This window comes from Lycium ferocissimum, chromosome 5, assembly GCF_029784015.1.
Source record: "Lycium ferocissimum isolate CSIRO_LF1 chromosome 5, AGI_CSIRO_Lferr_CH_V1, whole genome shotgun sequence".
Taxonomy (NCBI): Eukaryota; Viridiplantae; Streptophyta; class Magnoliopsida; order Solanales; family Solanaceae; genus Lycium; species Lycium ferocissimum.
The window spans coordinates 3,496,027-3,523,084 of NC_081346.1; the positions used below are offsets into that span (position 1 = coordinate 3,496,027).

At 35.0% G+C, this 27,058-nt stretch overlaps 2 protein-coding genes across 2 annotated transcripts; one reads left to right on the top strand and one right to left on the bottom strand.

The window, feature by feature from the left end:
- The first annotated feature begins 3,337 nt into the window (after positions 1 to 3,337).
- On the top strand, positions 3,338 to 9,577 carry LOC132055483 (exportin-2). Its single transcript, XM_059447336.1, has 2 exons — positions 3,338 to 6,473; positions 9,083 to 9,577. The coding sequence occupies exon 1, from the start codon at positions 3,532 to 3,534 to the stop codon at positions 6,454 to 6,456; it is 2,925 nt and encodes a 974-aa protein (XP_059303319.1). The 5' UTR covers positions 3,338 to 3,531; the 3' UTR covers positions 6,457 to 6,473; positions 9,083 to 9,577.
- Positions 9,578 to 12,093: 2,516 nt separating this feature from the next.
- On the bottom strand, positions 12,094 to 17,772 carry LOC132055485 (uncharacterized). The gene is made up of 7 exons (XM_059447337.1): positions 17,097 to 17,772; positions 16,048 to 16,352; positions 15,119 to 15,784; positions 14,507 to 14,635; positions 14,066 to 14,269; positions 13,209 to 13,409; positions 12,094 to 12,487 (listed from the first exon to the last, which is right to left on the bottom strand). Exons 1-7 carry the CDS (start codon positions 17,362 to 17,364, stop codon positions 12,368 to 12,370), a joined length of 1,893 nt encoding a protein of 630 aa, XP_059303320.1. The 5' UTR covers positions 17,365 to 17,772; the 3' UTR covers positions 12,094 to 12,367.
- Positions 17,773 to 27,058: the final 9,286 nt, after the last annotated feature.

Here is a 27,058-nt window from a genome sequence, read left to right on the forward strand (position 1 = left end):
ACAATAGGTTTAGCTAGTACCACTTCTACAACAATATATACTGTGTATATATGAAGAAGTAAAATCATCACTTGATAAATAATACTAACAAATTAACTTCAATGCTGAACAAGTAGAATATGGTTTACAGCATGCCAGTAGTTTCAAATGTGAACCAACAGCATCCATCTATATGTAACAATTAACGGAGAAGGAGACTCTGTAACTCAATGTTGAAATTCTTTACTATATGCTTCTTACACACTATAAAATAATATGCTTCTAGCTTAACATAGTAGTAAACAACAGTTGGATTCAACTAATCGTACCGTTGTATACCTTCCGGGTATACAACTATATGAATTGTATTACCCTGAAGTATACAACAAATTTGTACTACAGAATTTTTAATGCGCAAATTTGTAAATTGGTATTTGCAGATAATGTTTTTACTCAGCCTACGTGATCATGTAAAAGTCCCTGAATTGGTTTCTGCTTTAGGCTCTTTGTTAACAAGACTATATTTATTTGAAGTTTGAACCCAAAGGACGTGTCCGAGAACTTACTTGTCAGCCCTTGTTTCTTCTTGGGTTTTGGTTGGACCTATACAGAAAGAGTTGTTTTAAATATAATATCTAATGACGTTTATCGTAAAACTAGTACTAGTACAGCTAAATGAGACGAACATTATTTACCGTTGTCACGTATCAATTAAGCTTAAGGATGAGTACAATGAAGAAAGCTTAGCACATTGTTTAACAAGACAAAACAGTGATCAAAATATGAAAATTCAAATAGCAAACTCATAGGCTCAAATCCACTATTGTGTCCTTTCTCTTTTTCTGCAATTAACCTAACAAGAGACTGAGAAAGAAAAGATCACGCGGCAAGTGAAAAATAATGAACGAAATTGCTAATTTCCTTTTAAATGTAATAATTTGACATATGGTACTTGAGTTATTTTTGGTTGATAAAGTTGACTGTGCTTGGCTGTTAGCCAACCTCATGGGCCATCGATTGCAATGTTTGGAGGTCAAAAACTCAAAATATTTGGAACATTTATATGGATCAACAAAATGGTATAACAACATTTGCCTAAATGGCGTGGGATGACCATTTTATGAGACTTTTTAAATAGTTAATTGCTGTTTAAATTGTAATATAAAAAATGATTACTTTTTACACCTGAATTTATAAACTTCGGTTATGTCTTAAATTGAGGTCCTACACTTGGCTCCGTGCACTTTCCCCTTAGACGCAGTGGCTATAACGCAATCCAGTTAAAGTGTCATTTGCACTTTTGTCCCTATTTTGTGTTAGGTCTTTAATTTTTGTCCTTCAAATGGGCTGCTCTTTAATTTTGCCCTTTAAAATCGAATTTATGCCTAGAGGGTCATGCATTATAATATCCACAAGTTATGCTGGCGCCCTTAAATAACTTATGCCTCGCTAGGCGTAAGTTCGATTTTCAAGGGAAAAAAACTAAAGACCAGCCCATTTGAAGGGGAAAAGCTTAAAGACCAGTCCATTTGAAGGGCAACAACAACATACCCAGTGTAATCCCACAAGTGGGGTCTGGAGAGGGTAGAGCGTACGCAGACCTTACCCCGCCTTGGAATGTAGGAAGACTGTTTTTGAAAGACCCACGGCTCAAGAAAAAATAGGACAAAAGGTTAGATAAAAATTGACGAACCGTTTGAAGGGAAAACCGTGCAATTACATCCCTAAAATTGGCTATCGTACACTTGCTACTTTGACAGTAGCTATAGCCCAGTCCATGAGAAGTAAAAGGAAGGGCAACTTACAAGAATAACTACCTTTTACGGGTTATTGATAATTAGTAGCTACCTTTTATCAATTTACAATTTGTAGCTAGTTTATGGCAAATTCGTTGTATTTGAATATATTGTTCAGTTATATCCAACCTTATCTGATGTCATGTGTATTTGAATACATGCAAATTTAATTTCTCTGAATACATGTGTCTTTAAAATGATTGTATTCCAGTGCATTTAAATACACAACGGAGCTGTGTGTTTTATTGTATTTATATATTGATATATCCTTTTGTTTTGGCTGTAGTTGAATTATTCGAGCTCCGATCAGCAAGGTTGCCATTGGCGTTGCAAAGTTGAATGCATTTGACTGTATTTGAATGTATTTCAACAAAATTGCAGATGCAAAATTTAAATACGTTGTATTTACTCGAAAAAATTGTATACAAACATATGTATATAGATCATTCAAACAACACATAGAATCAAATACATCTAGTTTTGATATGAGAAAAATTATGTGTATAGAGGAAAAAATAACGAATACACTCAGATTTAAAATACAACATATGTATACAAAGAAAAAAAAATAACGAATACATTCTAATACACTCAGATCTAAGATACAATAAGGAGAAGAAGCCATGAATTCCGGTATCCGTCCAGATCTGAGAAGCTTTCCTCTCCGAAGCTTCTTCTAGTTTCCTCAACCTTTCTTCAAGTTCCTCACTTTTTTCTCTGGATTTTGCACTGAAGAACATGAAATTGAGAAGAGAGGGGGAACGGAGGTTGTACATGCTCAGATATGAGAAAATCCATTTTAGATCTGGCCGGTGTGGTCGCCGGAAGTTATATATGCTACCGATTTAATGTTTCTTCTCCGACAGGAACTTTGTTTTCGGTGGCGGTGGGGGAGACTATACTGGATTCATGTCGCCGGTGATGAATGAAAACCTTGTAACCACTGGAATTGGATCACAAAGGCCAACTTGGATTAAACTAGAGATGGAGAATTCACACAGTTTCTTTAGTTTTCGGACAGTACGGAGTCAATACTATTCGCGAAAGGAGAGAGAGAGAGAGTTACGTGAGAAGAGATTGATAGTATTTTTTGTCCTTGTATATGAATACACGGTAATTAGCTATGGTAGGTAATTAAATTGATAGTATTTTTGTCCTTGTATATGAATACATAGTAATTAGCTATGGTGGGTAATTAAATACATAATATAACTATATTAGGTAATTAATTTTCAAAAGTTTATGCGGATCCGGCGCATAAAGTTGCCCTAATATGGACGGAACTTGGCATAATCCATAAATTAGTTATGCGGGTCCGGCCGCCAAAAGTTTGTCCATTAAAAGTATACCCCCACCGGCATAACTTTGTGAAGGAATTATCAAAGTTATCTTGAACCGGTAAGGCATGGTAAAATGACAAGTGTAATCTTGTTGCATAGCGAAAATTAAATTTGCCTTGCGAGATTTTTTTTTAAAATTTTCTAAAAGGAAGCCTGAGAGGCTCAATTAGAAAAAACATAAGCCCAGGCCCATTAACAAACAACCAGCTTAAGTTCCAAAAATCCCCCCTAATCACTCAGTCGTTCAAACTGTTTGCATTTCTCTGACACGCCACAATCTCAAATCCATCGCTCCAAAAAGGTACTACTCTTCTCAATCTCCATTTCCATTTCCTCCTTTTCAATCCCCAAAAACCCTATTTATATCCATATACTATACGTTTTCAATACAATACTCTTCCGTAAAACCCTAGAAAATGGAATGGAACACTGAAACCGCACAATTCCTCTCGCAATGCTTCCTCAACACACTCTCTCCGTTACCCGAACCACGCCGTCAAGCTGAAAATGCACTTTCCGAAGCTTCCGATAGACCTAACTATGGACTTGTAGTTCTTCATTTAGTAGCTGAACCTTCCGTTGACGAACAGATCCGTCAATCTGCTGCCGTTAACTTTAAAAATCATTTAAAAGCCCGTTGGGCGCCGTCCCCACCTAGAGAGCCCAATGTTCCGGCCCAAAACCCGATATCCGACCCGGAAAAAGCACTCATTAAGAGCTTAATTGTTTCACTTATGCTTAAGTCTTCACCTAAGATACAGTCACAGTTAAGTGAGGCGTTGGCGGTTATTGGGAAACATGATTTCCCGAAAGCGTGGGAGAGTTTGTTGCCTGAGCTTGTTGCGAATCTCGATAGTTTAACGCGAGGGAATGATTATGTTTCTGTTAACGGTGTGTTGGCTACGATTAATTCGTTGTTTAAGAAGTTTAGGTATCAGTTTAAGACGAATGAGTTGCTTCTTGATTTGAAATACTGTCTTGATAACTTTGCGAAGCCGCTTTTGGAAGTGTTTAAACGGACTGTTAGTTTGATCGATCAGGCTGTCGCGTCTGGTGCAAATGCTTCGACGCTTAAGTTGTATGTAGAGTCTCAGAGGTTGTGCTGTAGGATATTTTATTCCTTGAATTTTCAAGAGTTGCCCGAGTTTTTCGAGGATCATATGGATGAGTGGATGATTGAGTTTAAGAAGTATCTTACTGTGAAGTACCCCGTGCTTGAGGATAGTGGGAATGATGGCCTTGCTGTTGTTGATGGGTTGCGTGCTGCGGTTTGTGAAAATATTGGTCTTTATATGGAGAAGGAGGAGGAATTGTTTCAAAAGTATTTAAGCGGGTTTGTGGAGGCTGTATGGAGTCTTCTTGTGGTTTCGTCTGCATCGTCTAGTAGGGAACGACTTACTGTTACTGCAATCAAGTTTTTAACCACTGTTAGTACTAGTGTTCATCATACTTTGTTTGAAAGAGATGACATTTTGGAACAGATTTGCCAGAGTATTGTTATTCCCAATGTAATGCTGAGGGACGAGGATGAGGAGTTGTTTGAAATGAACTATATTGAGTTTATTAGAAGGGATATGGAAGGGAGTGATCTTGACACGAGGAGGAGGATTGCATGTGAACTACTCAAGGGCATTGGCATGCATTACAAAGATAAGGTCACGGCTAAGGTTTCCCTTCAGATAAAAAATTGTCTGGGCTTGTTTTCTCAGAATCCAGACGCAAATTGGAAATATAAGGATTGCGCTATCTATTTGGTTGTCTCACTTGCCACTAAAAAGGCAGGTGGTAGTTCAGTATCAACTGATCTTGTGGATGTTGAGAACTTTTTCGGGTCAGTTATTGTACCAGAGTTGCAAAGTAGGGATGTGAGTGCTTTTCCAATGTTGAAGGCAGGTGCATTGAAGTTCTTTACTATGTTCAGAAATCAGCTGCCAAAGGCTGTTGCTATGGCATTACTTCCAGATGTTGTGCGCTTCCTTACTTCAGAGTCAAATGTGGTTCATTCTTATGCTGCGAGTTGCATTGAGAAACTGTTGCTTGTCAAAGATGATGGGACACGAGCAAGATATACAGCGGCAGATATTAGTCCTTTTTTGCTAGTGTTGATGACTAACCTTTTTAGTGCCATGGAGAAGCCAGAATCGGAGGAGAATCAATATATAATGAAGTGTATCATGCGAGTGCTTGGAGCTGCTGAAATTTCTCGTGATGTTGCCTCAGCTTGCATAACTGGTCTGACAAATGTTCTCACCAGAGTCTGCCAGAACCCCAAGAATCCCGTTTTCAACCATTATCTCTTTGAATCAGTAGCTGTTCTTATTAGGAGAGCCTGTGAGAGGGATCCTACTCTTATATCTGCTTTTGAAGGTAGCCTTTTCCCTAGCCTCCAGATGGTCTTAGCTAATGATGTGAGCGAATTCTTTCCTTATGCATTTCAGCTGTTGGCTCAGCTTGTTGAGTTGAATAGACCTCCTTTACCTCAGCACTACGTGCAGATTTTTGAGATTCTCCTTTTACCTGAGTCATGGAAAAAGTCCGCAAATGTTCCAGCTCTTGTCCGATTGCTCCAAGCATTCCTTCGGAAGGCACCCCATGAGCTTAACCAGCAGGGCAGGCTGTCCAATGTTCTGGGTATTTTCAATACACTGATTTCATCTCCCAGCACAGATGACCAAGGTTTTTATGTGCTCAACACGGTTATTGAAAATCTTGGGTACGATGTAATATCACCTTTTGTGGGCCACATTTGGGTTTCACTTTTTAATCGGCTGCAGCATGGCAGAACAGTGAAGTTTCTGAAGAATCTTGTGATATTTATGTCTTTTTTCTTGGTCAAGCATGGGTTACAGAATCTCGTGGTTTCAATGAATGCTGTTCAGAAGGATGTATTTCAGACCATTGTGGAGCAATTTTGGGTACCTAACCTCATGCTAATCACAGGATCTGTTGAACTCAAGCTGACTTCAGTTGCTTCAACTAAACTAATATGTGAATCTTCAACATTATTGGATTCCAAGGTTCGGGGCAAAATGCTTGACAGTATTGTTACTCTTCTCTCTAGACCGGAGGAAGAGAGAGTGTCGGAGGAGCCAGAAGTTCCGGACTTTGGGGAGACTGTGGGTTATAATGCTACTTTTGTTCATCTTTATAATGCTGGGAAGAAAGAAGAGGACCCTTTGAAGGAAGTGAATGACCCAAAGCAATATTTGGTGGCTTCCTTGGCGAATCTTGCTGCTCTTTCCCCTGGAACATATCCACAGCTTATTAGAGAAAATGTTGAGGCAGCAAATCAAGCAGCACTCCTTCAGCTCTGCAGCTCCTATAATCTCTCAATAGTTTGAGAAAAACCCATGCGGTGGTATGCATTCTTCTTTGTGCTTCTTGATTCTGTTTAATTGTCATTTTACGTTGTGGAAGGAATATACCTCATGTTTGAAGGATCAAAATTTAATTGTACGGTTGGAGTTTTGTCTAGACTGTGCTACCCCTTTGATTATTAGACCCATTGAATATGGCTTAGAATCCAGCGTTCAGGTTGTCAGCAATTATTTATTATATTGCTGCTCTAATTGAAGGAAGGTGAATTGGTATTGATATTGTGCATGTTACTGATTAAAAAAAAAATGATATAGTAATAGATATGCATGCAGATATTACCTAATTATCAAAGTGATAGGAAAGTTGTTTGAGTTAACAATCTTTTTTTTTTCCCCTTATCTGCAGTTTTAGTTATAACTATTATATCGAACGGCGCTTATTGAGTTGTAGAGTCTGGTCATGTTATTAAGTGCTAAAAAAGTAAGACAGTTTAACTTACACAAAAAGGGTAGGACGTTTACTTTGTTTGGTCTAGCTGCATATCTTGTTATGGGGATTTTGATAGTTTAGTGCGCCAAGTTGCTGATATCAGACCCTTATGGTTGATATTTTCTTCGTAAGTAGCTTCATTGAAGTTAGTTTGCAGTTCGAGGTTCGTTGTTGGGATCATTTTGGAAGTTGCCAAGCCCAAGCCTTTTTTCTCTTTTTTGCTTATGATAAGTTGTAAGTTTATTCATGATGCTGGCCCACGGTAATAGGAGAAGAGTTGCGCTTTATTACATATGCTGATGAACTTAGGTCTTTGTCCAGTCCCCAGTGCTTTTGTTCTATGGTAAAGACAGTACAGCTGGGGATGGTGAGTTCAAAACTTGGTTGGTGGAGCAGGTCTAGTATTTAAGTGGAGAGGGCAGAGGGGCTTGCCCATTATCCACCAAGTTTGAAAGCTAAAAAAGCCGTGTTTCTCAGTTATTGGTAGAAAACATAGTCCTTTCTTCAGAAGATAGAGAGTTGTCTGATGGGGATTTGTAGCCTGATTGAAAGACGATTTTTTTTTGGTAACCAATGGAAAGACACAATTTATTTTCTCACTGAAAAGAATTTAGTGCTTTGTGAAAAGATTTTTGGATAAAAAGCATAAGTTGTTTTAGATAATGCACTAAGCTAGTGTGTCTCTGAATAGTTACATTTTGTGAAATTCCTCATGTATAACAAGGAATCTGAATCCTGTTCAAAAACCTAAGTTGTTCAGACTCGGGTGCGGGTGTCCGATACGGGTGCGGATCTAGAGGTCGGATCCTTCATGATCTAAATTTTAAGATTCGGGGATACGGATCCAAGTATGGATTAGGGTGCGGGGATTCGGCTAAAATAATTCAAATATCTAAAAATAGAGTTATAAAACCTAAATTATGAGATATTATGTGGAAAACTTGAGGAGAAAATATTAATCAAGAGGAGATAAAAGGAAAAGGGGTCATATAGAAATTTCTATATACAAGGTATTCCAATTTCTTCAGTTTCACCATAGCTTTTGTTGTAATCAATAATATGTTACTCGGACTCTTCAAAAATATTGACGGGTGCGTGTTGGATCCTCCAAAAGTAGTGTATTTTTGGAGGATCCGACACGGGTGCGGCAGCATTTCTGGAGAGTCCGAGCAACTCATCATTGAATCTGCCCGGATTTCTCCCTCGGTTTTGGTAAAGTACCCAAAATTGGTTGATCAGATCGGGTATGGATCCCACAGGTGCGGCACCAAAAGTGGAGTCCAAGCAACATAGTCAAAAACCAGTTTGCACCAAAAACTTGCAAATAAAAAGCTCTAAACGTAAGGCTAAGCATGCTTTCTGAAAAGATTAATCTTTAGTTTTTGGTTCCTAGCCATGATTTGATACCTGTAGACACCTCTTGAAGTATCGCTCAAGCTGGTGATAAGGACACATGCTGGTGTCAAATATGAATCTTATCGAGTATCTATTAGGTGCCTGGCAACATGTAACATTTGATGGTCAAGCTTAGTTTGGGTGTTTGTATCTTGGTTTATCATCACTTCATTATGCTGGCATGAAATCATACATACTTCCAGGCTTTGTATTCTTTATAATTTTGAAGTCACATAGTATGACAATTGATGATTTTCTTTTGTGAATCTTCTAGCGCACTAGGTTAAATTGAAGAAAAAAAAAAGTTTGTACTTCTATTCGTGCTCAAGACATGAAAGTGGGTCAGGCACCTAGTTTTTACCTTTGTTGTCGAATTGTGTCTCGTAGTTGCATTTACCATCTTCCTCTCATGTTTTGGTTCCTTTATTTTGTTTTGGGCTATGACAACTTCGCTTCTTAAGGTCTTAGAGCCTGTTTGGATGGGCTTATAAAGTTAGGAATAACTTGTTTTTGTTATTTTGGCTTAAAAACAAGTGCCTTAAAACTTTTTTTTATCTTACCCAAACACTACAAAAGTACTTGAAAGCTATTTTTGCTTAAAAGCACCTAAAATAAGCCAATCCAAACAGGCTCTTCATCTGTTGTCTGGCCTCTGTTTTCTCATTTCAATACATCTTTGTGATCTACTTTATCCACAGGGTCATTTGAACTTATATGCCTTTAAGTTATTTTATATGCCTAATTAATCGCTGGTTGAATTCTCAGGACCTGTGGTCAAGAAGACCGGTGCGTGGGGTACTCCGGAATCTGATTTTTCCGTCCTTGCACTTCTCTGATTATGCTGCTTATGGATCTGATGAAGCATGTAGCTCTTGTCTATGTGATAGGGTGAAGCGCACAATTGATCTAGTTTGCAGGTCGTCTGTTGCTGTTATGGAGTAGGCATTGTGCTTCCAGTTTTCCTTCTTTCGTCTTCCTGTCGCCAGTGGCAGTAGCCTCTATTGCCACTGACATTTTGGTCGGAGAAAGTTTTTTGTTTTTTGGGGTGGAGTGTCAGAGCATATGTGATTCTTAGTCATGATGAGAGTTAGTCATGGATTTGCTTCATGAGGAATTTGATGTCGCTGTGGTCAAGTAAAATAGAAATGGTCAAACACCTATAAAATTTGGGATTGAGCTGTTGTCATGGTCTTTTTGCTGTCTTGTGCTTGTTAAATTTTTTGCTCGCTGCATCTACGATGGAATATAATGATTGCTAGATCTGGATATTGCATCAGGAGAGCAGTTTTATACGCTTTCCCCCTCCTTTTTATAGATTTTCTTTTCAAGGTCATTATGCATACAATAGTAAGCATAGTAACCTGGATTGGTGAGTGCTCATCGTTTTAGTGTGTAATTAGCAGGACTAAAAGATCGAATAGCTATTAGTGAGTTGTTGATGTTTTCAAAGGCATACTTTTCTTCCTCTGATGCCAATAAGCCTATAACAATAGTAGCAATCAACTTCTTGGCCTAAAATTATCAGAAGAGTGTGACCAATGGTGGGGCCTGAATATTCATTCTGATATACCCTTTCTTCTTATCCAAACTAAACGCTTTTGGGATCACATCTTGATAATATCAAATTACTGAATGACAACCAAAATCGTTAGGAGTCGTTAGGTAGGAGGATAATTTATCCCATATAGATGGGATTGGGTGGGATAAGAAGGGATTACTAATCCCACCCTTTATGTGGGATTATTAATCTCACCTTATCCCACCTTATTGCATCTACATGGGATTGGATGGGATATTAAAAAGTTATCCCACCAACCAAATATAGGATTAATTCCAATCCCATTGGATTAATAATTTAGCCCATCCTATCCCTCCTACCAAACGACCCCTTAGTCTTTTATTTCGGATAAAACCGAAAGATTATCAAACCTAACATCATTATTACTCACAAGCTTGTGGAGCAACTTTTATCTCTTTAGCCCTTCGTTTTAATGAGTTTTGACATGTTTTATCATCCATAATATTCGCGGTAAATCTTTTTTCTGTTATTCATAGGTTTTCTTGTTTCAAAATGTAATATTTCTGCTGTGGTATAATTTTTTTTGTTAGTATTAATACACGTTGCTTTAGAGGTTGTTTCAAGAATAAGACACAATCTAAACACGATGATTTTATAAAAATGTTTTTAAAAGACGGCCTTCCAAACATAAGTTGTTTTCTGAAAACATTTCAATAGATGTTCTCCAAAAAGGTACTATATCCTCGAAAATTATCAGAACACTACCTGAGCCTTAAGTACTAATGAAATGAGAACCTGCAGACGTGCAGAGTTTTCATTATTTCGTTTTTGACCTTATTGGACTCCTCTGAATTACAAGAATATTGTGAAATGATCTTTCCAAGTAAATACTTTCAAACAAGGTCCCTGATAAGTTATAATTTATCATAAGACTCATATTCTTTAAACTTAAAGCATTTCTCTACTTCTCCACAGATCTTAAGTCAGGTTTAATTATAATAAAAACAGTATAATTTTTCCACACGGAAGGAATTTCTCTTTCTAACATCATGCAAAGAGACCTCGAAGTCGAGTGTCAGGGATAGCAGCCGGTGATCTTACAGTAGTATTATACAAAGTGCAAATGTGAAAATACTTTTTCCTTGTATATAATACGAATAGTAGGTGCTGTACAGAAAACCCTTTCGCCGCCATCTCAATCGAAAGTAGTTCCCAGCTTTTAGACGATTTCATTAGCCTTCTTTTGTGTATGGATGTGTGGTGAATTATCTATGTGATTCGCTTCTCAAGTTCATGTCGTACCTTGGATATGAAATTGCTTTGAGGAACCACTCGGAACTCCGAATATAAAAAGGTAATTCTGTAACAAGGCTAAAATTCAGGGAAATACTAAGTACTAAAAATTCAATATTGTGCCTGTTTGTTTCAATGAGCAGCAAATTATATACGTGACGTTTTGTCTACGTGCATTGCTTGGCATTGAGATATAAATATCTTTTGGTGAAGAATTATTCTCTGCGCACTCATCTGTTTGTATAGGAAAAGAGGTTGGGAATTTTTAGCTACTTAACCTCGGTTTGGGGAGCTATGAAGGCTTGTTAATTTTTTTAATGTCACGGGTCGTGTTTCCGCCAGGGTAATTTATTTGGATCAGGCAACTTTTTCTAGTTTAAAATAATAGTTTTCATGGAAATATGGAATAGGATGATTTCCAGCCAGTTTCATCAAATTTTCTTGCAATTATACGATAAGTTGGTCGAATCACCTTTTGTACCGGTTTAATGGAATGACGATAACTTTGTAGCTGGTTGATACCCTGTCAAGCATCTGAAAATGTTTTACTACATAATGGTGGAATGCAAAAAATGACAATGGGGCAGAGCACATCACAGTATAGTACAAAGAAACTCCTGCGAGATTATAAGCCATGGGGCGGAGCACATCACAGTATAATACAAAGAAACTCCTGCGAGATTATATGAAAATCTAACTCTCAATAAAATTGGTGAAGTTTACCTTTAGAGGGAAAGAAGTAGTGGGAGAGATTGTTGACAAGGATGTTTAGTCAGAGGATATTAATGGGAATGAACAATGTTTCTTGACAAGTAAAGGTATCATCATCATAGGTGAACAAGTACATTTACTTGAGACATAATGATGGACACATGATCTCAAAACAGCAATTTGTCTTCTACTCAACCATGGTTTTCAGGTAAAAGAACACAAATGAGGGAAGAGAGATGGAAATAGATCCACCTTGGAGAAATAAGCTGCACTTTACTGCTGAAAGAATGTACATAGAAAGTTATCTCCCACTCCTTATGTGGCAGATAACATAACCAAGGATAAGAGAAACTAGTAAAACAAGCTTAAGAATCGGAGAAACTATAACTAAAAGCTCTAAAGCAGAGCTCCAAACTATCAGCAAGACTACCTAAAGATGAGCTACCTTCCGAGTAAATTTTATAAAGCAAAATACAAAAAGATATTAATAAATCCACGGGATGCTGCTTGACTTGACAGAGAGCACCCTATTGGTGTTGCAGTTGTTCAACTAAAATTCTATTGATGAAGGGTGACATTGCCGCTAACAATGCCTTGGGACACTCCTCATGCGGAAGATGACCACACCCCGATATTGCAACCAGTCTCTGTACGTTAAATAGATATCACAGTTAATAGCCTGAGACTCTAACAACATTATGATTTTTATCTGAAGCAAGCTCATAAAATGTCGTTTCAATTTCATTCTCAGATGGTACAAGTATTTATATTCGCTACGCATTATCAATATTATGTGCATACAAGTCTACACGGTGAAACAGGATTTTCAACAGAATAAATGCGTCATTCAGGACATCCTTGAAACAATTAGAAGTCAGTAAAGAAAATCAACACTAAGCTGTGATCTATGTGTCCTTTTGTGCTGTCAGCTCAATTCTCCAATATCTTTGGTGATTATCACCACATTGATAATAATCTTTTAGACACTATGGATCTTCAGTTTAATTTTCTGCTTTATAGATCAATGTTCAGGGGTTATAGTGGCTTAATGGCTTTGGTAGTCCCAATTTCAATTAGTTCAATTACACAATAACTTTTTAAAGTTCCCCGGTAAGAGGTGTGTTACAGATGAGTAAAATCATACATGAGGCAAGAATACTCATACGAGGTGGTGTTTGGTTTTGAACTTTTCCAGACTGTGTAAGGAAAAATTAGTAAATAATTAATCAAGGGTATAACCAGTTTCACTGATCTAGATCAAGTAATTCAGCTTCTATTGTGAAAACCAACGCATGACACAGAGTTAGATAATGACATACAATAGACTACAGCTGCAGAGATGGATATAGAGAGATGGAGACAACTCACAGAATTTACAAGTTTTGAAGCCATAGCTTGGACAGACTTCAAAGATACAAGTGCATCTTCAGCTCCCCCAATCACCAAAACTGGCAAACTTTCAACTGCTTTTAGCAATGCTGCTGCCTTTTCTGGGGAGAGGACTGTCTCATATGATTGTTTCCCTATCTCATGGAGGGCTTCATCCCAACCTTCCACACATAATGGTGCCTGATTACATACACAAGCAGAAAGAATTAAGATTGGAATATGACACACATAAAGAGTCTAGAGATGCCGAAAGAAGAGGCCTGAAACCATTTCGCAAAAAAATTATAGGCATCTTGTATGCCGGAAGTGGTGAGTACTTCCATCTTGACGATGACAATCTATTACACATATATAAGGGAATCCAGAACTGTTGATCTTCTAAAACTTTTCCATAATGGTTTCAGTTCATCCATATCAAATGTTGAACCCCCACAAATACTATTTTCTCTGATCATTTATTATTGAGTGGAGGTTAGGAAGAAAAAGGAAAGGAAACGAAGGGCAGATAACCACACGTTGTAGAAGCTCCTTGAACATGAATATGTATATTGAACTGAATCATCTAATATGTGTGCAGAGCTGAAAAACCATCAAAGAGAAGATTGATGAAACTGTTATGTGCCCTGCACCTCCTTTTCTTTTTCTTCCCAACTTCCACTCAACAATAAATAATAAGCAGCACATTCAAAGAGTCTATATTAAGAAGGGCTATGACATCATGCATCCCAGGATACACCAAATGAAGATATGAAATTTATAGACAACAGATTTAGATGTTTCTTGTCAATCAAACAAAAGATTAGCACACTTAACATTTAAAGAATAAGAAACCATACCTTGTAAAAGCTCAAAACCTCAGTTGTCAACTTCGTTGCGTCATACCATGCTCGTCTATTAACAACTTGAGTAATTTCTGTTCGCAAAAGAGGACGGACCAAGTGCTTTTTTCCAAGTGAAGTGCGTAATAATACTCTTGCGAAGGCAGGAACCAGTTCTCTTGACAGGCTAACACCCAATAATACAATCCCCTTGATCTTAACCTAATATAGAAGGCAAAAGTAGTAAAATAGTCAAAGCAATGAACAACTCTATATTAGAAACTTGAACACCCTGTCAAAACTAAGGGCACACAAGATTTAACACACTCTTCTTCAACGATGATACTAAATGTATAAGCATATGCCAAAAAGCGGGCTACGGACATATTTTCTCAAGATGAATCATAATTTACCAGGTGCCAACTAAAACATGTTAAAACACACACCCCGATCACTCACATCATTAAAATTTGTGGATGACTGGACTCTTTGTGCTGCCTTTAGTGCAAGCAGTCCACCATCATCATGGCCAACAAGTACAACTGAAGTAAAACCCATCTCTGAACAGAAGGACAGAAGCAGGTCAACCTGACAAGTGAAATTTCAACTGTTAAAAAAGAAAAGCCAAGACATTTGAAAGGAAAACGATAGCCCTTATGTCATTACACTATCTGTCTGAATGAAGGACAACTATAGGTCTATAGCCCAACAATCAGATTCTCTAATACTAATTGTAAAAGGATATTTTCAGATGCCATCTGTTCTCATAGTTAAAGAAACTCCCTACATATATAGTACAACACATGCATTGCATTACACTTATATACATAAGCTCCTACAAATTAGAGCCTTGAACACTCTGTTTAACATATGTGCTAAAGCTTACAGACTCATTCTTCTGGTGCTTGCAGCTTCAATGGGTAATTCACTTTTCATTGCCCCCCACCAAAAAAAAAAAAACCCTGGTAATTCCACTGTTATTTATTTTCAATTCATTACAGCCACCTCTCTTGTTTGGTTTCATGCTGAAAATGGTCCATCAAAACATAAAATTGGAAAGTGAGACATTACCTGAGCATCAATCGTGTAGGGATTGGGCAAATGATCCTCCTCCCAGTCTGTTCGGAAAGGCCTAGATGTCAATCCCCATCCTGGCCTGTCAAAGGCAGTGACTGCACAACCTACCTGCTGAGCTAGTACTCCCATCACATTTCTCCAAGAGAAGACCCCACCACCAAAACCATGTACCAAAACAATTCCAAACTGATCATTACCTTCCAGATCTTGTATAAGACGAGGAGACCCCGACCTATTAACTGTATCTCCATCACCAACTTCATCTAGGTTGAGATTAGGCATTTCTTCAGACAGGTGAAAACCATCTAATAAAGGTGTGGAGAGACAGTTTGCAGGATATTGACTACTGTAGCTCCTCCGAATACGATAATCCACATTTGATAAAAGACTTAGTGGCCTGTCTACATGGGCTGTGGAGGACAAGGAATGGCAAGGTGATCCAGGCAACCTAAGTTTGTAATGAAGAGTAAGCCCTGAGCAAGAAATAAATAAGCTGTCAACATCAGCAAGCAGTTTGGCAGGGATTTCCCCGTCCTCACGAGCTGATCCTGCAAGTTTCCTCCTCATTTCACTATCACATTTTGATCCTTTCCCAGCAGAAGGAGTTGGAGACCGTGGTAGCTTATTGTATGCAGAGAAAACAACTTTACAAGGAAGGACCTGTCATTTCCAATAAATCAATTGTTACAAACTTATAGGTTCCATTAAATTGCTTCTTTGGTCAATGAGTAAATCAATAAACCAACACCAGTGATTATCGTCACATGGTTAACATTATCTTGGACAAATCACAAGTATTTCATGGAAAAGTAGTTAGCTTCTTTCAAAGAAATGCAAACCAGAACCGTCCAGTTGGTATCATCAAGGATTAAATGTGTCCAATAAGTTAAGGAAACTAGAAGGAGAAAAACATAACAACTTACAGCTTCGGGGTCAATTCGGTGAAACAAGAGTTTCCTCCTAGCTCGACAGCTTGTTCTATAGGCAACAACAATATGTCCAACAGCAAAGACTATAGATGATAGAAACAACACAGGCATCCCCCATGACTTTTCCAAGTGAAGCTTTTGCTCAATAGAAGATGAAGCTTCAGCCTCCATGTATGAATTTCCAGAAAAAACACTCGCCTTTACGGAAACAAGAATAATGGATATAATGGAACAGAGTGTAGCAGTTCCGAGATATGGTCCATGTGAAAGAGCAGGTCCATCACACATAGAATAAACACCTATAATCAAAAACTAATATGGATTAGTTCCAGAGGCAAAAATAGCCAAATAACACAACCAATAAAAAGTACTCCTAAGAACCAATTCCAATTTGAATCATAACATCAACACATTTGGAACTAATACTTAAACACAAAATCCAGTAAAGAAAACAATATTAAATCTCCATAGAAGAAGAAGGGCAAGTCTAGGCGAAAATGATTTTAACTTTCAGCTCCCGTTTGGCCATAGATTTTGGAAGCTTTTTTTTTTGAGAAAAAATTGAAAACACTGTTTGTCCATGGAATTTGATCAGTTTTGAAAAAAAAATTGAAGAAAAACTTTCAAGTTCCAAAAATGGTTCTGGACCGGTTTTTGGGTGAATTTTTTCTTATACTCATAAAACTTCAAATTTTTTCAAGTAAAATGCATGTCCAAAAACAACTTGAAGTTCCAAAAATTATTTTTCAACACAACTTCAAAAAGTCTTTTTTCAAGTTTCACAACATTATCTAGCTCAGTAACATATTTCAATATATTGCAATTGGAGTTACCAACTCGATTTGCCAACCCAAAATACACATCAAACTTCAAGTATACTGAGACAATAACCTAAAATTCCAATCAAACTGGAAAACTAAAAATGAGAGAAAAAAGGTAAAACTAGAAGGAGCAAGCATGAATACAAGAGGATGCTCAGATTTATGTAAAACAGGCACTAACTAGGAAAATAATTGAAAAGGAAGTGGTAAATAAGCACGTACAGGTGATGATAAGAGATCTCATGATCGAAACGAGAGGAATATCCGTCAATGAAGTTTTGAACGCATATCTGTGCAAATGCTCTTTAAAACTGTAACATCTCAGGCACGTAAAACTAGAAACGAACATGCTACTAACCAGAAAATCCCCTATTGACACCATCATTGGCGCCGATAGCATTAGCAGCGACGCCAACATCACAACCATGAAATATATAGTCCTCAAACATCTCTTTACCTTCTCCGTCCCTCCCTTCCCCATCGAAGCCATTAGTAATGTTGGTGAAAATAAAATAAATTATCTTCAGGCTGAGGCGCTGATATCTCTGCTCTGTTTAATAAGTAATTGGGCCAATGCAAATTACAAAAACGATTTTTCTTCCTGTCTTAACAACTCATTTTCGTACAATTCAGGTGCATTTGGAGAATAATATTAGATCGTACATGAAATGAAATTAGAGACGGTGGCTCAAAGGCCATCTCTAATTTAAAAAAAAAAGGTAACTTTTGGTTTTTCAGTGTTAGTATAAGATGTTGTTGTGCTTAGGGTTTTAGTTGTAGAAAGCTTAAGGAAAATGGAGAGTGTAACTGTTTACTTAGCTTTCTCTTATGAAAAAAATGATGAGCAGAAAAATTTTAAATATAGACAGGCGGAATGGGGTTGTCGATGGAGTTTTTGTACTATCGCTTTCTCACTCTTTATTTATTTGTGTGTGTTTTGAGCTGTATTTTTTCTTATTTCTCCTTTACCACCTTTTTATTAAAGGGAAATGAAATAACTAGTCAGCTTTGTTTGTATCGGTTACTTTTAGATACCTTTTTTTTTTATTTCTTTTCAATCGTTTACAGTGAAATTGGAGAAGTCTAATTAGTCAATGCTCAACAGTAAAAGAGGTTGTCTATAGTGTAATTTATTGCTTGTGAGAACTCAATAGACTCTGGGTGTGTGTGTGTGTATATATATATATATATATTAAATAATTTAAGTGATATGTTTGTATGAATTTATTGAATCTGTCACTCTATATTATTATAATAACAAAATTTTTAAGAAAATTCAAAAATGATCTTGTCTAAAATTAAAAAAAAAAAAACTCTTTGACTCTTATAATCAAAATCTGTCTCTGATGTCATTGATAAAATATTGAAAATAATAATTTACTAAAAACGTTAGATTAAAATGAAAAGTAAATTACACAAATTAAAATAGATAGAGTACACACATGTCAATTATTTCACGGCAACAGTCTTGATTTGACACATTTCATCTTCATATATATAACACATAAACTAATTAAGAAAGGTTAGAATATTTTGGCAAAGATATTTAATAACACAACAACAAGATATTTATATGTCTACTTTAATAAAATTTTGATATCGCTAATTTTAAAGTTATTTAGTTATATTTGAGACGTCTTAATAGCATGGATATGGAAAAAAAAGACTATATATTTACTTATATGGAGTAGGAGGTTTGAAAAACAAATGAAAGGTTTGAAAAAATTGACATAAATAAATAAGATTCCTTAATTAATTAAAAAGTTTTAAAAAAAATTGAAAATTATGGTTTCAACCAAAAAAATCTTAAATAAATAAAATTAGGACATAAAAGTAATTAATGAAAAAGTTTTTAAAAATTTGGGAAATTATTGTGAGGACTACAAAAGTCCTCACATTCCCTCTTATATATAATAAATATTAAATATTTAATTATGAATTCTGTCACTCTATATTATTATATTAACTTAAAATGGTCAAAAAAAAAAAAACTATCAATCTGTCTCTGAATGGTAACCAAACGTTAGAGGTGTTACACACATGTCAATTATTTCACGGAATATTTGACACATTTCACCAACACATAAACTAATTAAGAAAGGTTAGAATCGTGGCAAAGATATTTAATAACATACAGAATTTATATGTCTACTAAAATTTTGATATCGCAGTTATATTTGAGAAGTCTTAATAGCTGAAAGACTATATATTTTACTTATATGGAGTTCTTTGTCCATATTTACCTTTTTACTAATGGTTTCAACCATCTTTGTAATGAATTTTATAGTATTTTGCAATGATATTTATACTACTTTGAATTTTTTGTCCTTATATTGATATCTCTTTACCTTCTAAGATTGTCATTACCCTTTATTTATGAGATTTTACTGAGTATGTTATTGTAGTTACATACTAGTGGAAATTATGCGATTCCATTCCCATATTGAAATTCTTTTTCCTTTTCCATTCGTCGAGGTGTGAAAGTAATTAAATTAGTTGACAATCCTGTATTAGAAAATAATAAAAAAAGTTGAAACTGCTGGAATTCGTTAACGGTGGCCCATTTAACTGCCTGGCAGGCTTTTCTCTATCGGATGCGCTGCCATTATCTTTCCTCGCATCTTTTGTGTATTCCGAAGATTGTGCGCGTACATTTTTTCCTTTCACTCCTCGCACTTTTTCTTTTTCCCCTTCTTTGGCCAGAATGTTTGAATGATTAGCAGTTTAGTAGTATATATACATATATACATTTGATATAATCATAAAAGTTTAAAAGGCCTTTAAGACGAGTAATTTCTAAATATTTGGTGACAGTGATATTTAGCTACTTGTAAGTTTTCAGAATTATAGGGAAAATTTCAGATACCTCCCCTCACGTTTTGCTTCGTTTCACTACCTTTCCCTTACGTTTGCAATATTACGACTACCTCCCTTATTTTAACTTTTTATGTAACAACTCTTTTATTCTATTTATTATTAATGAAAAAATAACATATGTGGACTGATTTGTCCTCCCTAAGATCATGTTTTTTGATTAATTATTATTTTATCAATTCTCCTTTAAAAGGTTATTTCCAGGAATTGTTATCATGGGCTGTTCACTCGTACGTTCCCAACGTTTGAGCTTTTTGTTTCTTCATGTTTTAACATTTAGCTTTTTGTTTCTTCATGTTTTAACATTTTAGAGAAAGTATCTTGCCAACTACTCTATGATTGATCAAAAAATATAGAAAAATTTTGAAACTAAATTTTATATGTTAAAAATATAAATGTCTTATTGCAAGCAAAATCCAACAACACGTGCTAGATAAATTTTTGATAAAAAGACATCTTTAAATGATGAGGCAGTATAGAGACCTTTATCTCTTAAACCCAATTCATCAAATCCAGTCCATCAGAATACTACTTAATTCCTAGCAGCAAAAACACGAGGGGCACTTGACATACTTATTTACAAAAAAGATTACAAGTAAATTACCTTTATTTGTTGAAGACACACTCAGTAAAAAATAATTTTTTTTCCAGAAAATATAATGACAACACTGGGGAGGGTTGAAGAGAAATAGGAAAAGAGAACCCTTGCTGCGAAGACTGAAGAATATTTTGGCATATATTGTTTTCAGTTTATTCGGAAATGAGATATTAATAAAATAATAATTAATTCAAAGAGCATAATCTTAGGGAGGGCAAAACGGTCCATGAATGTTACTTTTTCATTAGTAATAAATAGAATAAAAGAATTATTACAAAAAAAGTTAAAATAAGGGAGGTAGCTGTAATATTACAAACGTGAAGGGAGATCAGTGAAACGAGGGAAAACGTGAGGGGAGGTCTCTTGAAATTTTCCCTTATATATATAAAAATTGTTGCGAGATAGTTCTGTAGAGTAGAAGTGTCCATTTGATTTCTAGCTAGATTAAAGTGGCTACCTACAAAATGTGTGAAATTTAAGAGGTTATCTAGGTAATTAGCCAAAGTTTAATAAGCATTTCCACCATAACACAAGCATACACATGCTAAAAGAACCCGCTTAAAGAATCAGTTATGTTGGTAAAAAAAATGTACTAATAAATTGATCAAACAAAAAAATGTGAATTTAACCGAATCCCCAAACAAGTCAAATAAGCTGATCAAACTTAAACAAGTAATATTGTAAGGTGGTTTATCTATACCCTCCACAATTCAGAAACAACCCCGAAGATTTCGAATTTTATTCCGTTTGGTTACAACATGATTTTAATAAGGGCTAGAAATGAAATAGAAAAACAAAAGCTAAAAGTGTATATATTAACCACAACAGAGTAACGACAAATGAGTAGAACCATCAAGCAGTTCGTTCCTTACAACGGAATTCTAGCTGGTAAAGAACAAGCATCTTGTTAGGTGATGCATTTTATAACCAAATTAATACTATTAAGTAAAATTATTTTAATAGTATGTTAAATAGCTTTTGTGTCTTTTATGAGTTTGAATAACGACACATTAGATGCTTCAATATGTTTGGAAGACACACCAATTATTGTTTAAGAACAATTAGTACAGGAATGTTTGTTAGGGCTTGTCATTTGCCAGGCTTGCATGAATATTTATACAACATAGACCCACAAAGAAACGACAAAGCACCAAACCTACCAGCGTGATTTGGTTTGGGAAAGAGAAGATGGAGTGCTCTTTTTTAAAATATTTATTTGTAATGTAATTTATAAAAAAAAGTTTTTTATCTATTATCATATCAACGTCATAAGTAAGTATCAAATAATTATTCTTAACTAGTATTATTGGATATCTATTCTTACTTTGTATAATTTGGTTTAGTTTTGAAAATACTTAAGTTTTTTTTTTTTGTCATGTAAATTACTTATTTTAGATGACTTAGTATTTTTAGATTATGGTCATTTTCTTTACTTATTAATTAGCAATATCTATTTTAACCGATTTTATTTTTAATATTTATGAATGTCATCACTCTTCTCACATTTTACGTTATTTACCTTAATTATATAAACTTAAAATTTGTATATGTTTTTATCAAGACTAAAAAAAAAAAACCCGAAAAATCTGAGAAAATCGAATAACCCAAGAAAATCCGAGATTGAAAAACCCGAATTTTATTGGTTTGGTTTGGTGTATAAATTTTAAAACCCAACGCAATTGATTTGGTTTGGTGTTTAAAAAATCCGAACCAACCTGGTCCATGTACACCTCTAGCTACCAGAGTAGGAAGAGAGAAGATGGAGTGCTCATGAAAAAAAAAATTCATTAATCAATCATGAGTAAGTATCAAATAATTATTCTTAACTAGTATTATCGCATACAGTAATTACACTTATACTTTTCTATAATTTTTAAATATATGAAATTTATTTTAAAAACTTAAAATTTTTATGTTTGGGTTTACACGAAAGTTACTTAATTCTGCCAAGTGCCAACATTCGAGTTACAAGTTTGATAGAATTCAATAATTTGACTTAAATTTTGTATTTGTTTATAGAAATTCATCTAATACATATAAAATAATCAATCCAAAATCAAACAAAAATTATGATTCGGAACTCATGTTAAACATGATTTGACGTAAATATGTGAATAATTTTTTTAGCGAGGTAGTATTTTGGGGGCATTGGGCCGCGAATGAGTTGAAATTTAAAGGTAGCGCCGCCGTAAGAACGTGACCGTTAGTTTCGCAGAAGATGGCAGGTCGGGACCAGAAATATGTATAAACATACATTATTGTGACTCACGTCTCCATCATCTCTATTCCACATTTTAATCTGTACAATCTGTCCCGTAATAACACCAAACTTTCTGCAGTTTTTTAACCATTTCTAGCCACAACGGCCATATCACCTAACTTCAACTTTGACTTCGTCTCTTAATCATATTAGTATTTGCCTTAATCATATTAGTATTTGCTTTGCCTTACAGCCTAGAGCAGTGAAATATAGTATTAAATAGCGAGAAAATTCATGTGAAATTTGGACTCAACTTAAGTAATAAAAAGAGAAATTAATCTAGGAACTTTAACACATTTGACCTCCGCTTTACAGATAAAAAGGATGATAAAAAGATGCAACAACGTCTATTTCTCTGTGGAAGATAAAGGCTTTACTAATGACTTTGACATTAATAAGGTCCGCCACTGGCTTTACTAATGACTTTGACATTAATAAGGTTGCACAATAATGTGAATATCTGATCAAACTGTACGGTATATTTTACAATACAATATCATAGATTTCCTCCATTCTAGTAACTTGAATCTTCTGTGTCCAATAAATAATGCTTTGTGTCTTTAAATTACAAATCTTTCTTTCTCTAACAATTCAAACAAATATAAACAATCACTAGTATTACTACGTTATTATTTTAGACTTGACCTGACATCTTTTTAAACTAACCAGTAATACTATCGGGGTTAAATTATATATAGTGAGACACTGAGACTGAATTAATAATCTGAAAAAAAAAGTGATAGGAAGTTGCACAACTTCGTTTACGGGTCCGGCAGAACTCAGTAGCTTTAATTCAAATTAAATCATTTTTTTCAAAACTCATAGACTCAAAATTCTAGTTCCGCTTCGGAATTAAAAATACCTAGTGGCCCGCCACTAGCCACTTGTACATGAGAGATAATATTGGAGACAGATAAGGATTTAGCTGGGACCAAATGCCAGCTGATAAATCCATTAATCATCTTAGATTGCTGATGCTGGCATGGTCCTCTTTAGTCTTTGTATTGCTTCACAAAAGTGAGACCACCAACTCCACTGTGACTCTTGTAGTTTTTTCCACGTTGAAATATTAGTCAAGGTGTTTTATTCATCTAAAACTATGCAGATTCATAGTCTCCATTTATTTGAACAAATTCAAATTGAACTATTGTTACATAATTATAATTGATAGTAACATTACTTTGCCCATTGCTATTACAAAACCATAAGTGACATTTGGACTTTAAGGTCCTTCGTAAGTAAAATCCAACAGCCAAATATTTCTGAAAGATAAATAAGGACCCCAATTTCGTATTAATGCTGTACAATTTTGAAAGATATCACCTTTAGAACTGGAAGTTCCACCATGTTATCTTTTGGGAGAGCAGTTTCTACTTATAATTAATAGAGAAAATTCTAGCATGTATTAATCTCTGGCAGTTGTAGACCAATAAAATATACATGAGATTCCTTCCATATTTTGAAACATTAACGTGACTATCTATCCCGCAGTGGGGGTTAAAATAAATTTAACAAGCGACCATTTCGTGGAACATAATAAAAATAAATTATTGTATACGTAAACCAACAATAACAAATTTAGTGTAGTCTCACTAGTGGGGTTTGGAAAAGATAGAGTGTACGCAGACCTAAACCCTATCTCGTAGAGATAGAGAAGCTGTGTAATTCGCTCTGTAACCATTGGGAATTTTACAGGTTGACTTTCTAAGTGATTAAATATTCTTAAGTTTGTTTCTGCGTTGCTTGGCATATGCTGAGTGTGTCCAGTGTTCAGTTCCTTTCGTCATCTAAAAAGGTTCAAAATTTAAACTTGGATCAGAATGTGTCTGCATTTTTTGGACTTTTTCCTAACAGTTTCTTCTTGATTGTTTCAGGGAACATTATTCCTTTTATTAATTTTTTTTTCTTATCCTTTTAGCCTTCTTAAGATTAAATTAACAGTCAATAATCAAAGTCTCCATTCGTCAAAGTCTCCATTCGGCGGTATATAATATAAGGGCTACCAATTTAGGGACCTAGTCATTAGAATTCAAATGCGAGATTGATAATAATGTCTTGAGTTAAATTATCAAAACCATGTTTCAAAATGATGATTTTATATTACATAATAAAGCAGTTGTAAGATCAATGACTCCTACCTACCACGCATGACACCTTCTTTTCATAATTTTTGTTGTCTCGAAGATTAAAGGTACTACTTTAATAGACTTAATAAAGGTAGGCGGTAAATCAAAATTCTATAAATGTGCTAAGGCTATCTTTATAAAAATAAAATAAAATAGTTCAAAATCAGAGTAAACTGCCGAAAGTTCTTACTTCAGTTACTAAAAAATCTTTTCAGATCAATTCTTTCGATTATTGTAGCTACAGGATAAGTGGTTTATTGCGTTTCAAGGTGCAAAGTGCTAATCGCAATTGCAGATTGAAAGGGAAAATTGACAAATAAATTAGAACTGTTGCAACATTGATCTTATAATAAAATAAATAGAAGTGTTAATCATAGGCGATAGGTAGATACAAAAATAATATATTTTCGAGAATGCATTGGATGGGTTTAGTATCCTAATCGGCATTGACGAAAGCTGGCCAAGATTTGGAAACAAGAAAAAAGAGTCTGGAGAAATTGTTATGAGTTTAAGTTATATATATTCATTTAAATATTTTTATATTGTTAGATCGCCTTTATTTGTTGTAACATGTAGTTTGTCTTAATTTTAAGTTACAATTTTCACATTTGTGGAGATTTACCTATAAATATCATTGAGATAATTTTAATATGTAAAATAATGAGATAATTTTAATATGTAAAATAATTCTTTACCCCAGGGTAAACATAACGTAAACTCAATTGCTATTTACTTGTGCTCTTCCCCCCCCCCCCCCCCCCCCCCCCCATCTTTTTTTCCTTTTTTTTTTTTTTTTTTTTTTTTTTTGGGTTGGTTGGGGTGGGGGGTGCTCTTCTTCTCCTCGTGAGTGAAAATATCCTCTTCGGGATTTCGCTGCCTTTTCTTTTCCGTATTTGTCACTGCACCTTTAGCTATCCTTCTCAACATTTTCTGTCAAAAAAATGGAAATGACAACCAATAATTTTGATTCCTTGCAGATGTATGCAACGTTTTGCGTGCACTATATATGTCCTCCATTTTTGTACAATCTAACCTTTTTTTCATTTTTTTTTTCCGCAACTGTTTATTATGTTAAATTGTTTTATTAATAAATTAGAATATTAACAAGGACAAAATGACAATGAAATCTATAAAACGAATTTCAATCTCCTAAACAATAATATACCTTTAAGACACTTAAGCTTCTTTGGTGATCCCTTTTCCTCCCACTTTGTATGATCAGTAAGGAAGTGAATGTCATAAGCAAAAAAGTTCACAAATTATCTAATGTAGATATTCTGTTACTGCTTGGGAAAATTATCATAAAAATTAAAGACGTGCATGTTGCAAAATACAAAAATATGAATATATGTTGTTCGAGGAGTTGGTCAGATACGAGTTGAGCCTTGCTTTGAAAAAGTCTCGATTTTTGGATTCTCGTGTTGTTGGAATTTCTAGTTCGATAAAAATCACGAGTCTCAATCATTCGTTTATAGAAGCAATTATGTGTTTCCATTTTCTACCGAATCATCAAGTGATTAGCCTGCTCAATTTATAAGTTGGAGTAGTGCCGTGTCAACAAATTTTATCAGAGGGACTTCCGGTCATTTCATTTGGTAAAATTAAACCATGTTTAGTAGGTGTGGTCCTTTTGGAAATAATTGATAAGCACACAATGGAATATTTAATTGAAAGAAAATAAAATATGAATCCAGAATAACCGAACTATTTCCGTTATTGACAAATGACAATGAAGCTACCTGCATTGACCCGGCAGAATGAGTATATCACCATCGTATCAAAGATGATTTGGATCTAAAATTAGAATGTTTGAATTTCACTAAAGCATTATTAGTTCGAGAATAAACATTAATCTAAAATAGACTAGGTCCAACGTCCAACGTTCCTTATTTAGCCAGTTTTGGAAACAGTTAAAAGAGAGATCTTTAATAAGTGAAACACGTTAATTTGCTAAGTGATGATTAGAAGGATATAATTCAAAATTTACTAAGCCTAGTTTCACCAACTTACCTAATGTTTCTCCTTTTTAGACATCTACCTAGTGTTAATCACGTACAACTCTGTTTTAATTTGGCCCAACTTTACATTCAAGTCAAAAGTATAACTGGGAGTAAAAAATAAATTAGAATGAGAACCTACATGCAATTATAATTAATTTTTGTTCTGTATTTAAAGTTTAACTAGATGGGGCAAAACTTCAAACCTCTTTGAGTTGCTATTGCTTCCTCTTTTCTCAAAACTTCGTGTATCTGAAGTTTTAAATTGTCAGAGTCTAAAAATCAGACCTGAAGAGTCTGAAGTTTGAACTGCAAAATATCCGAGGTTA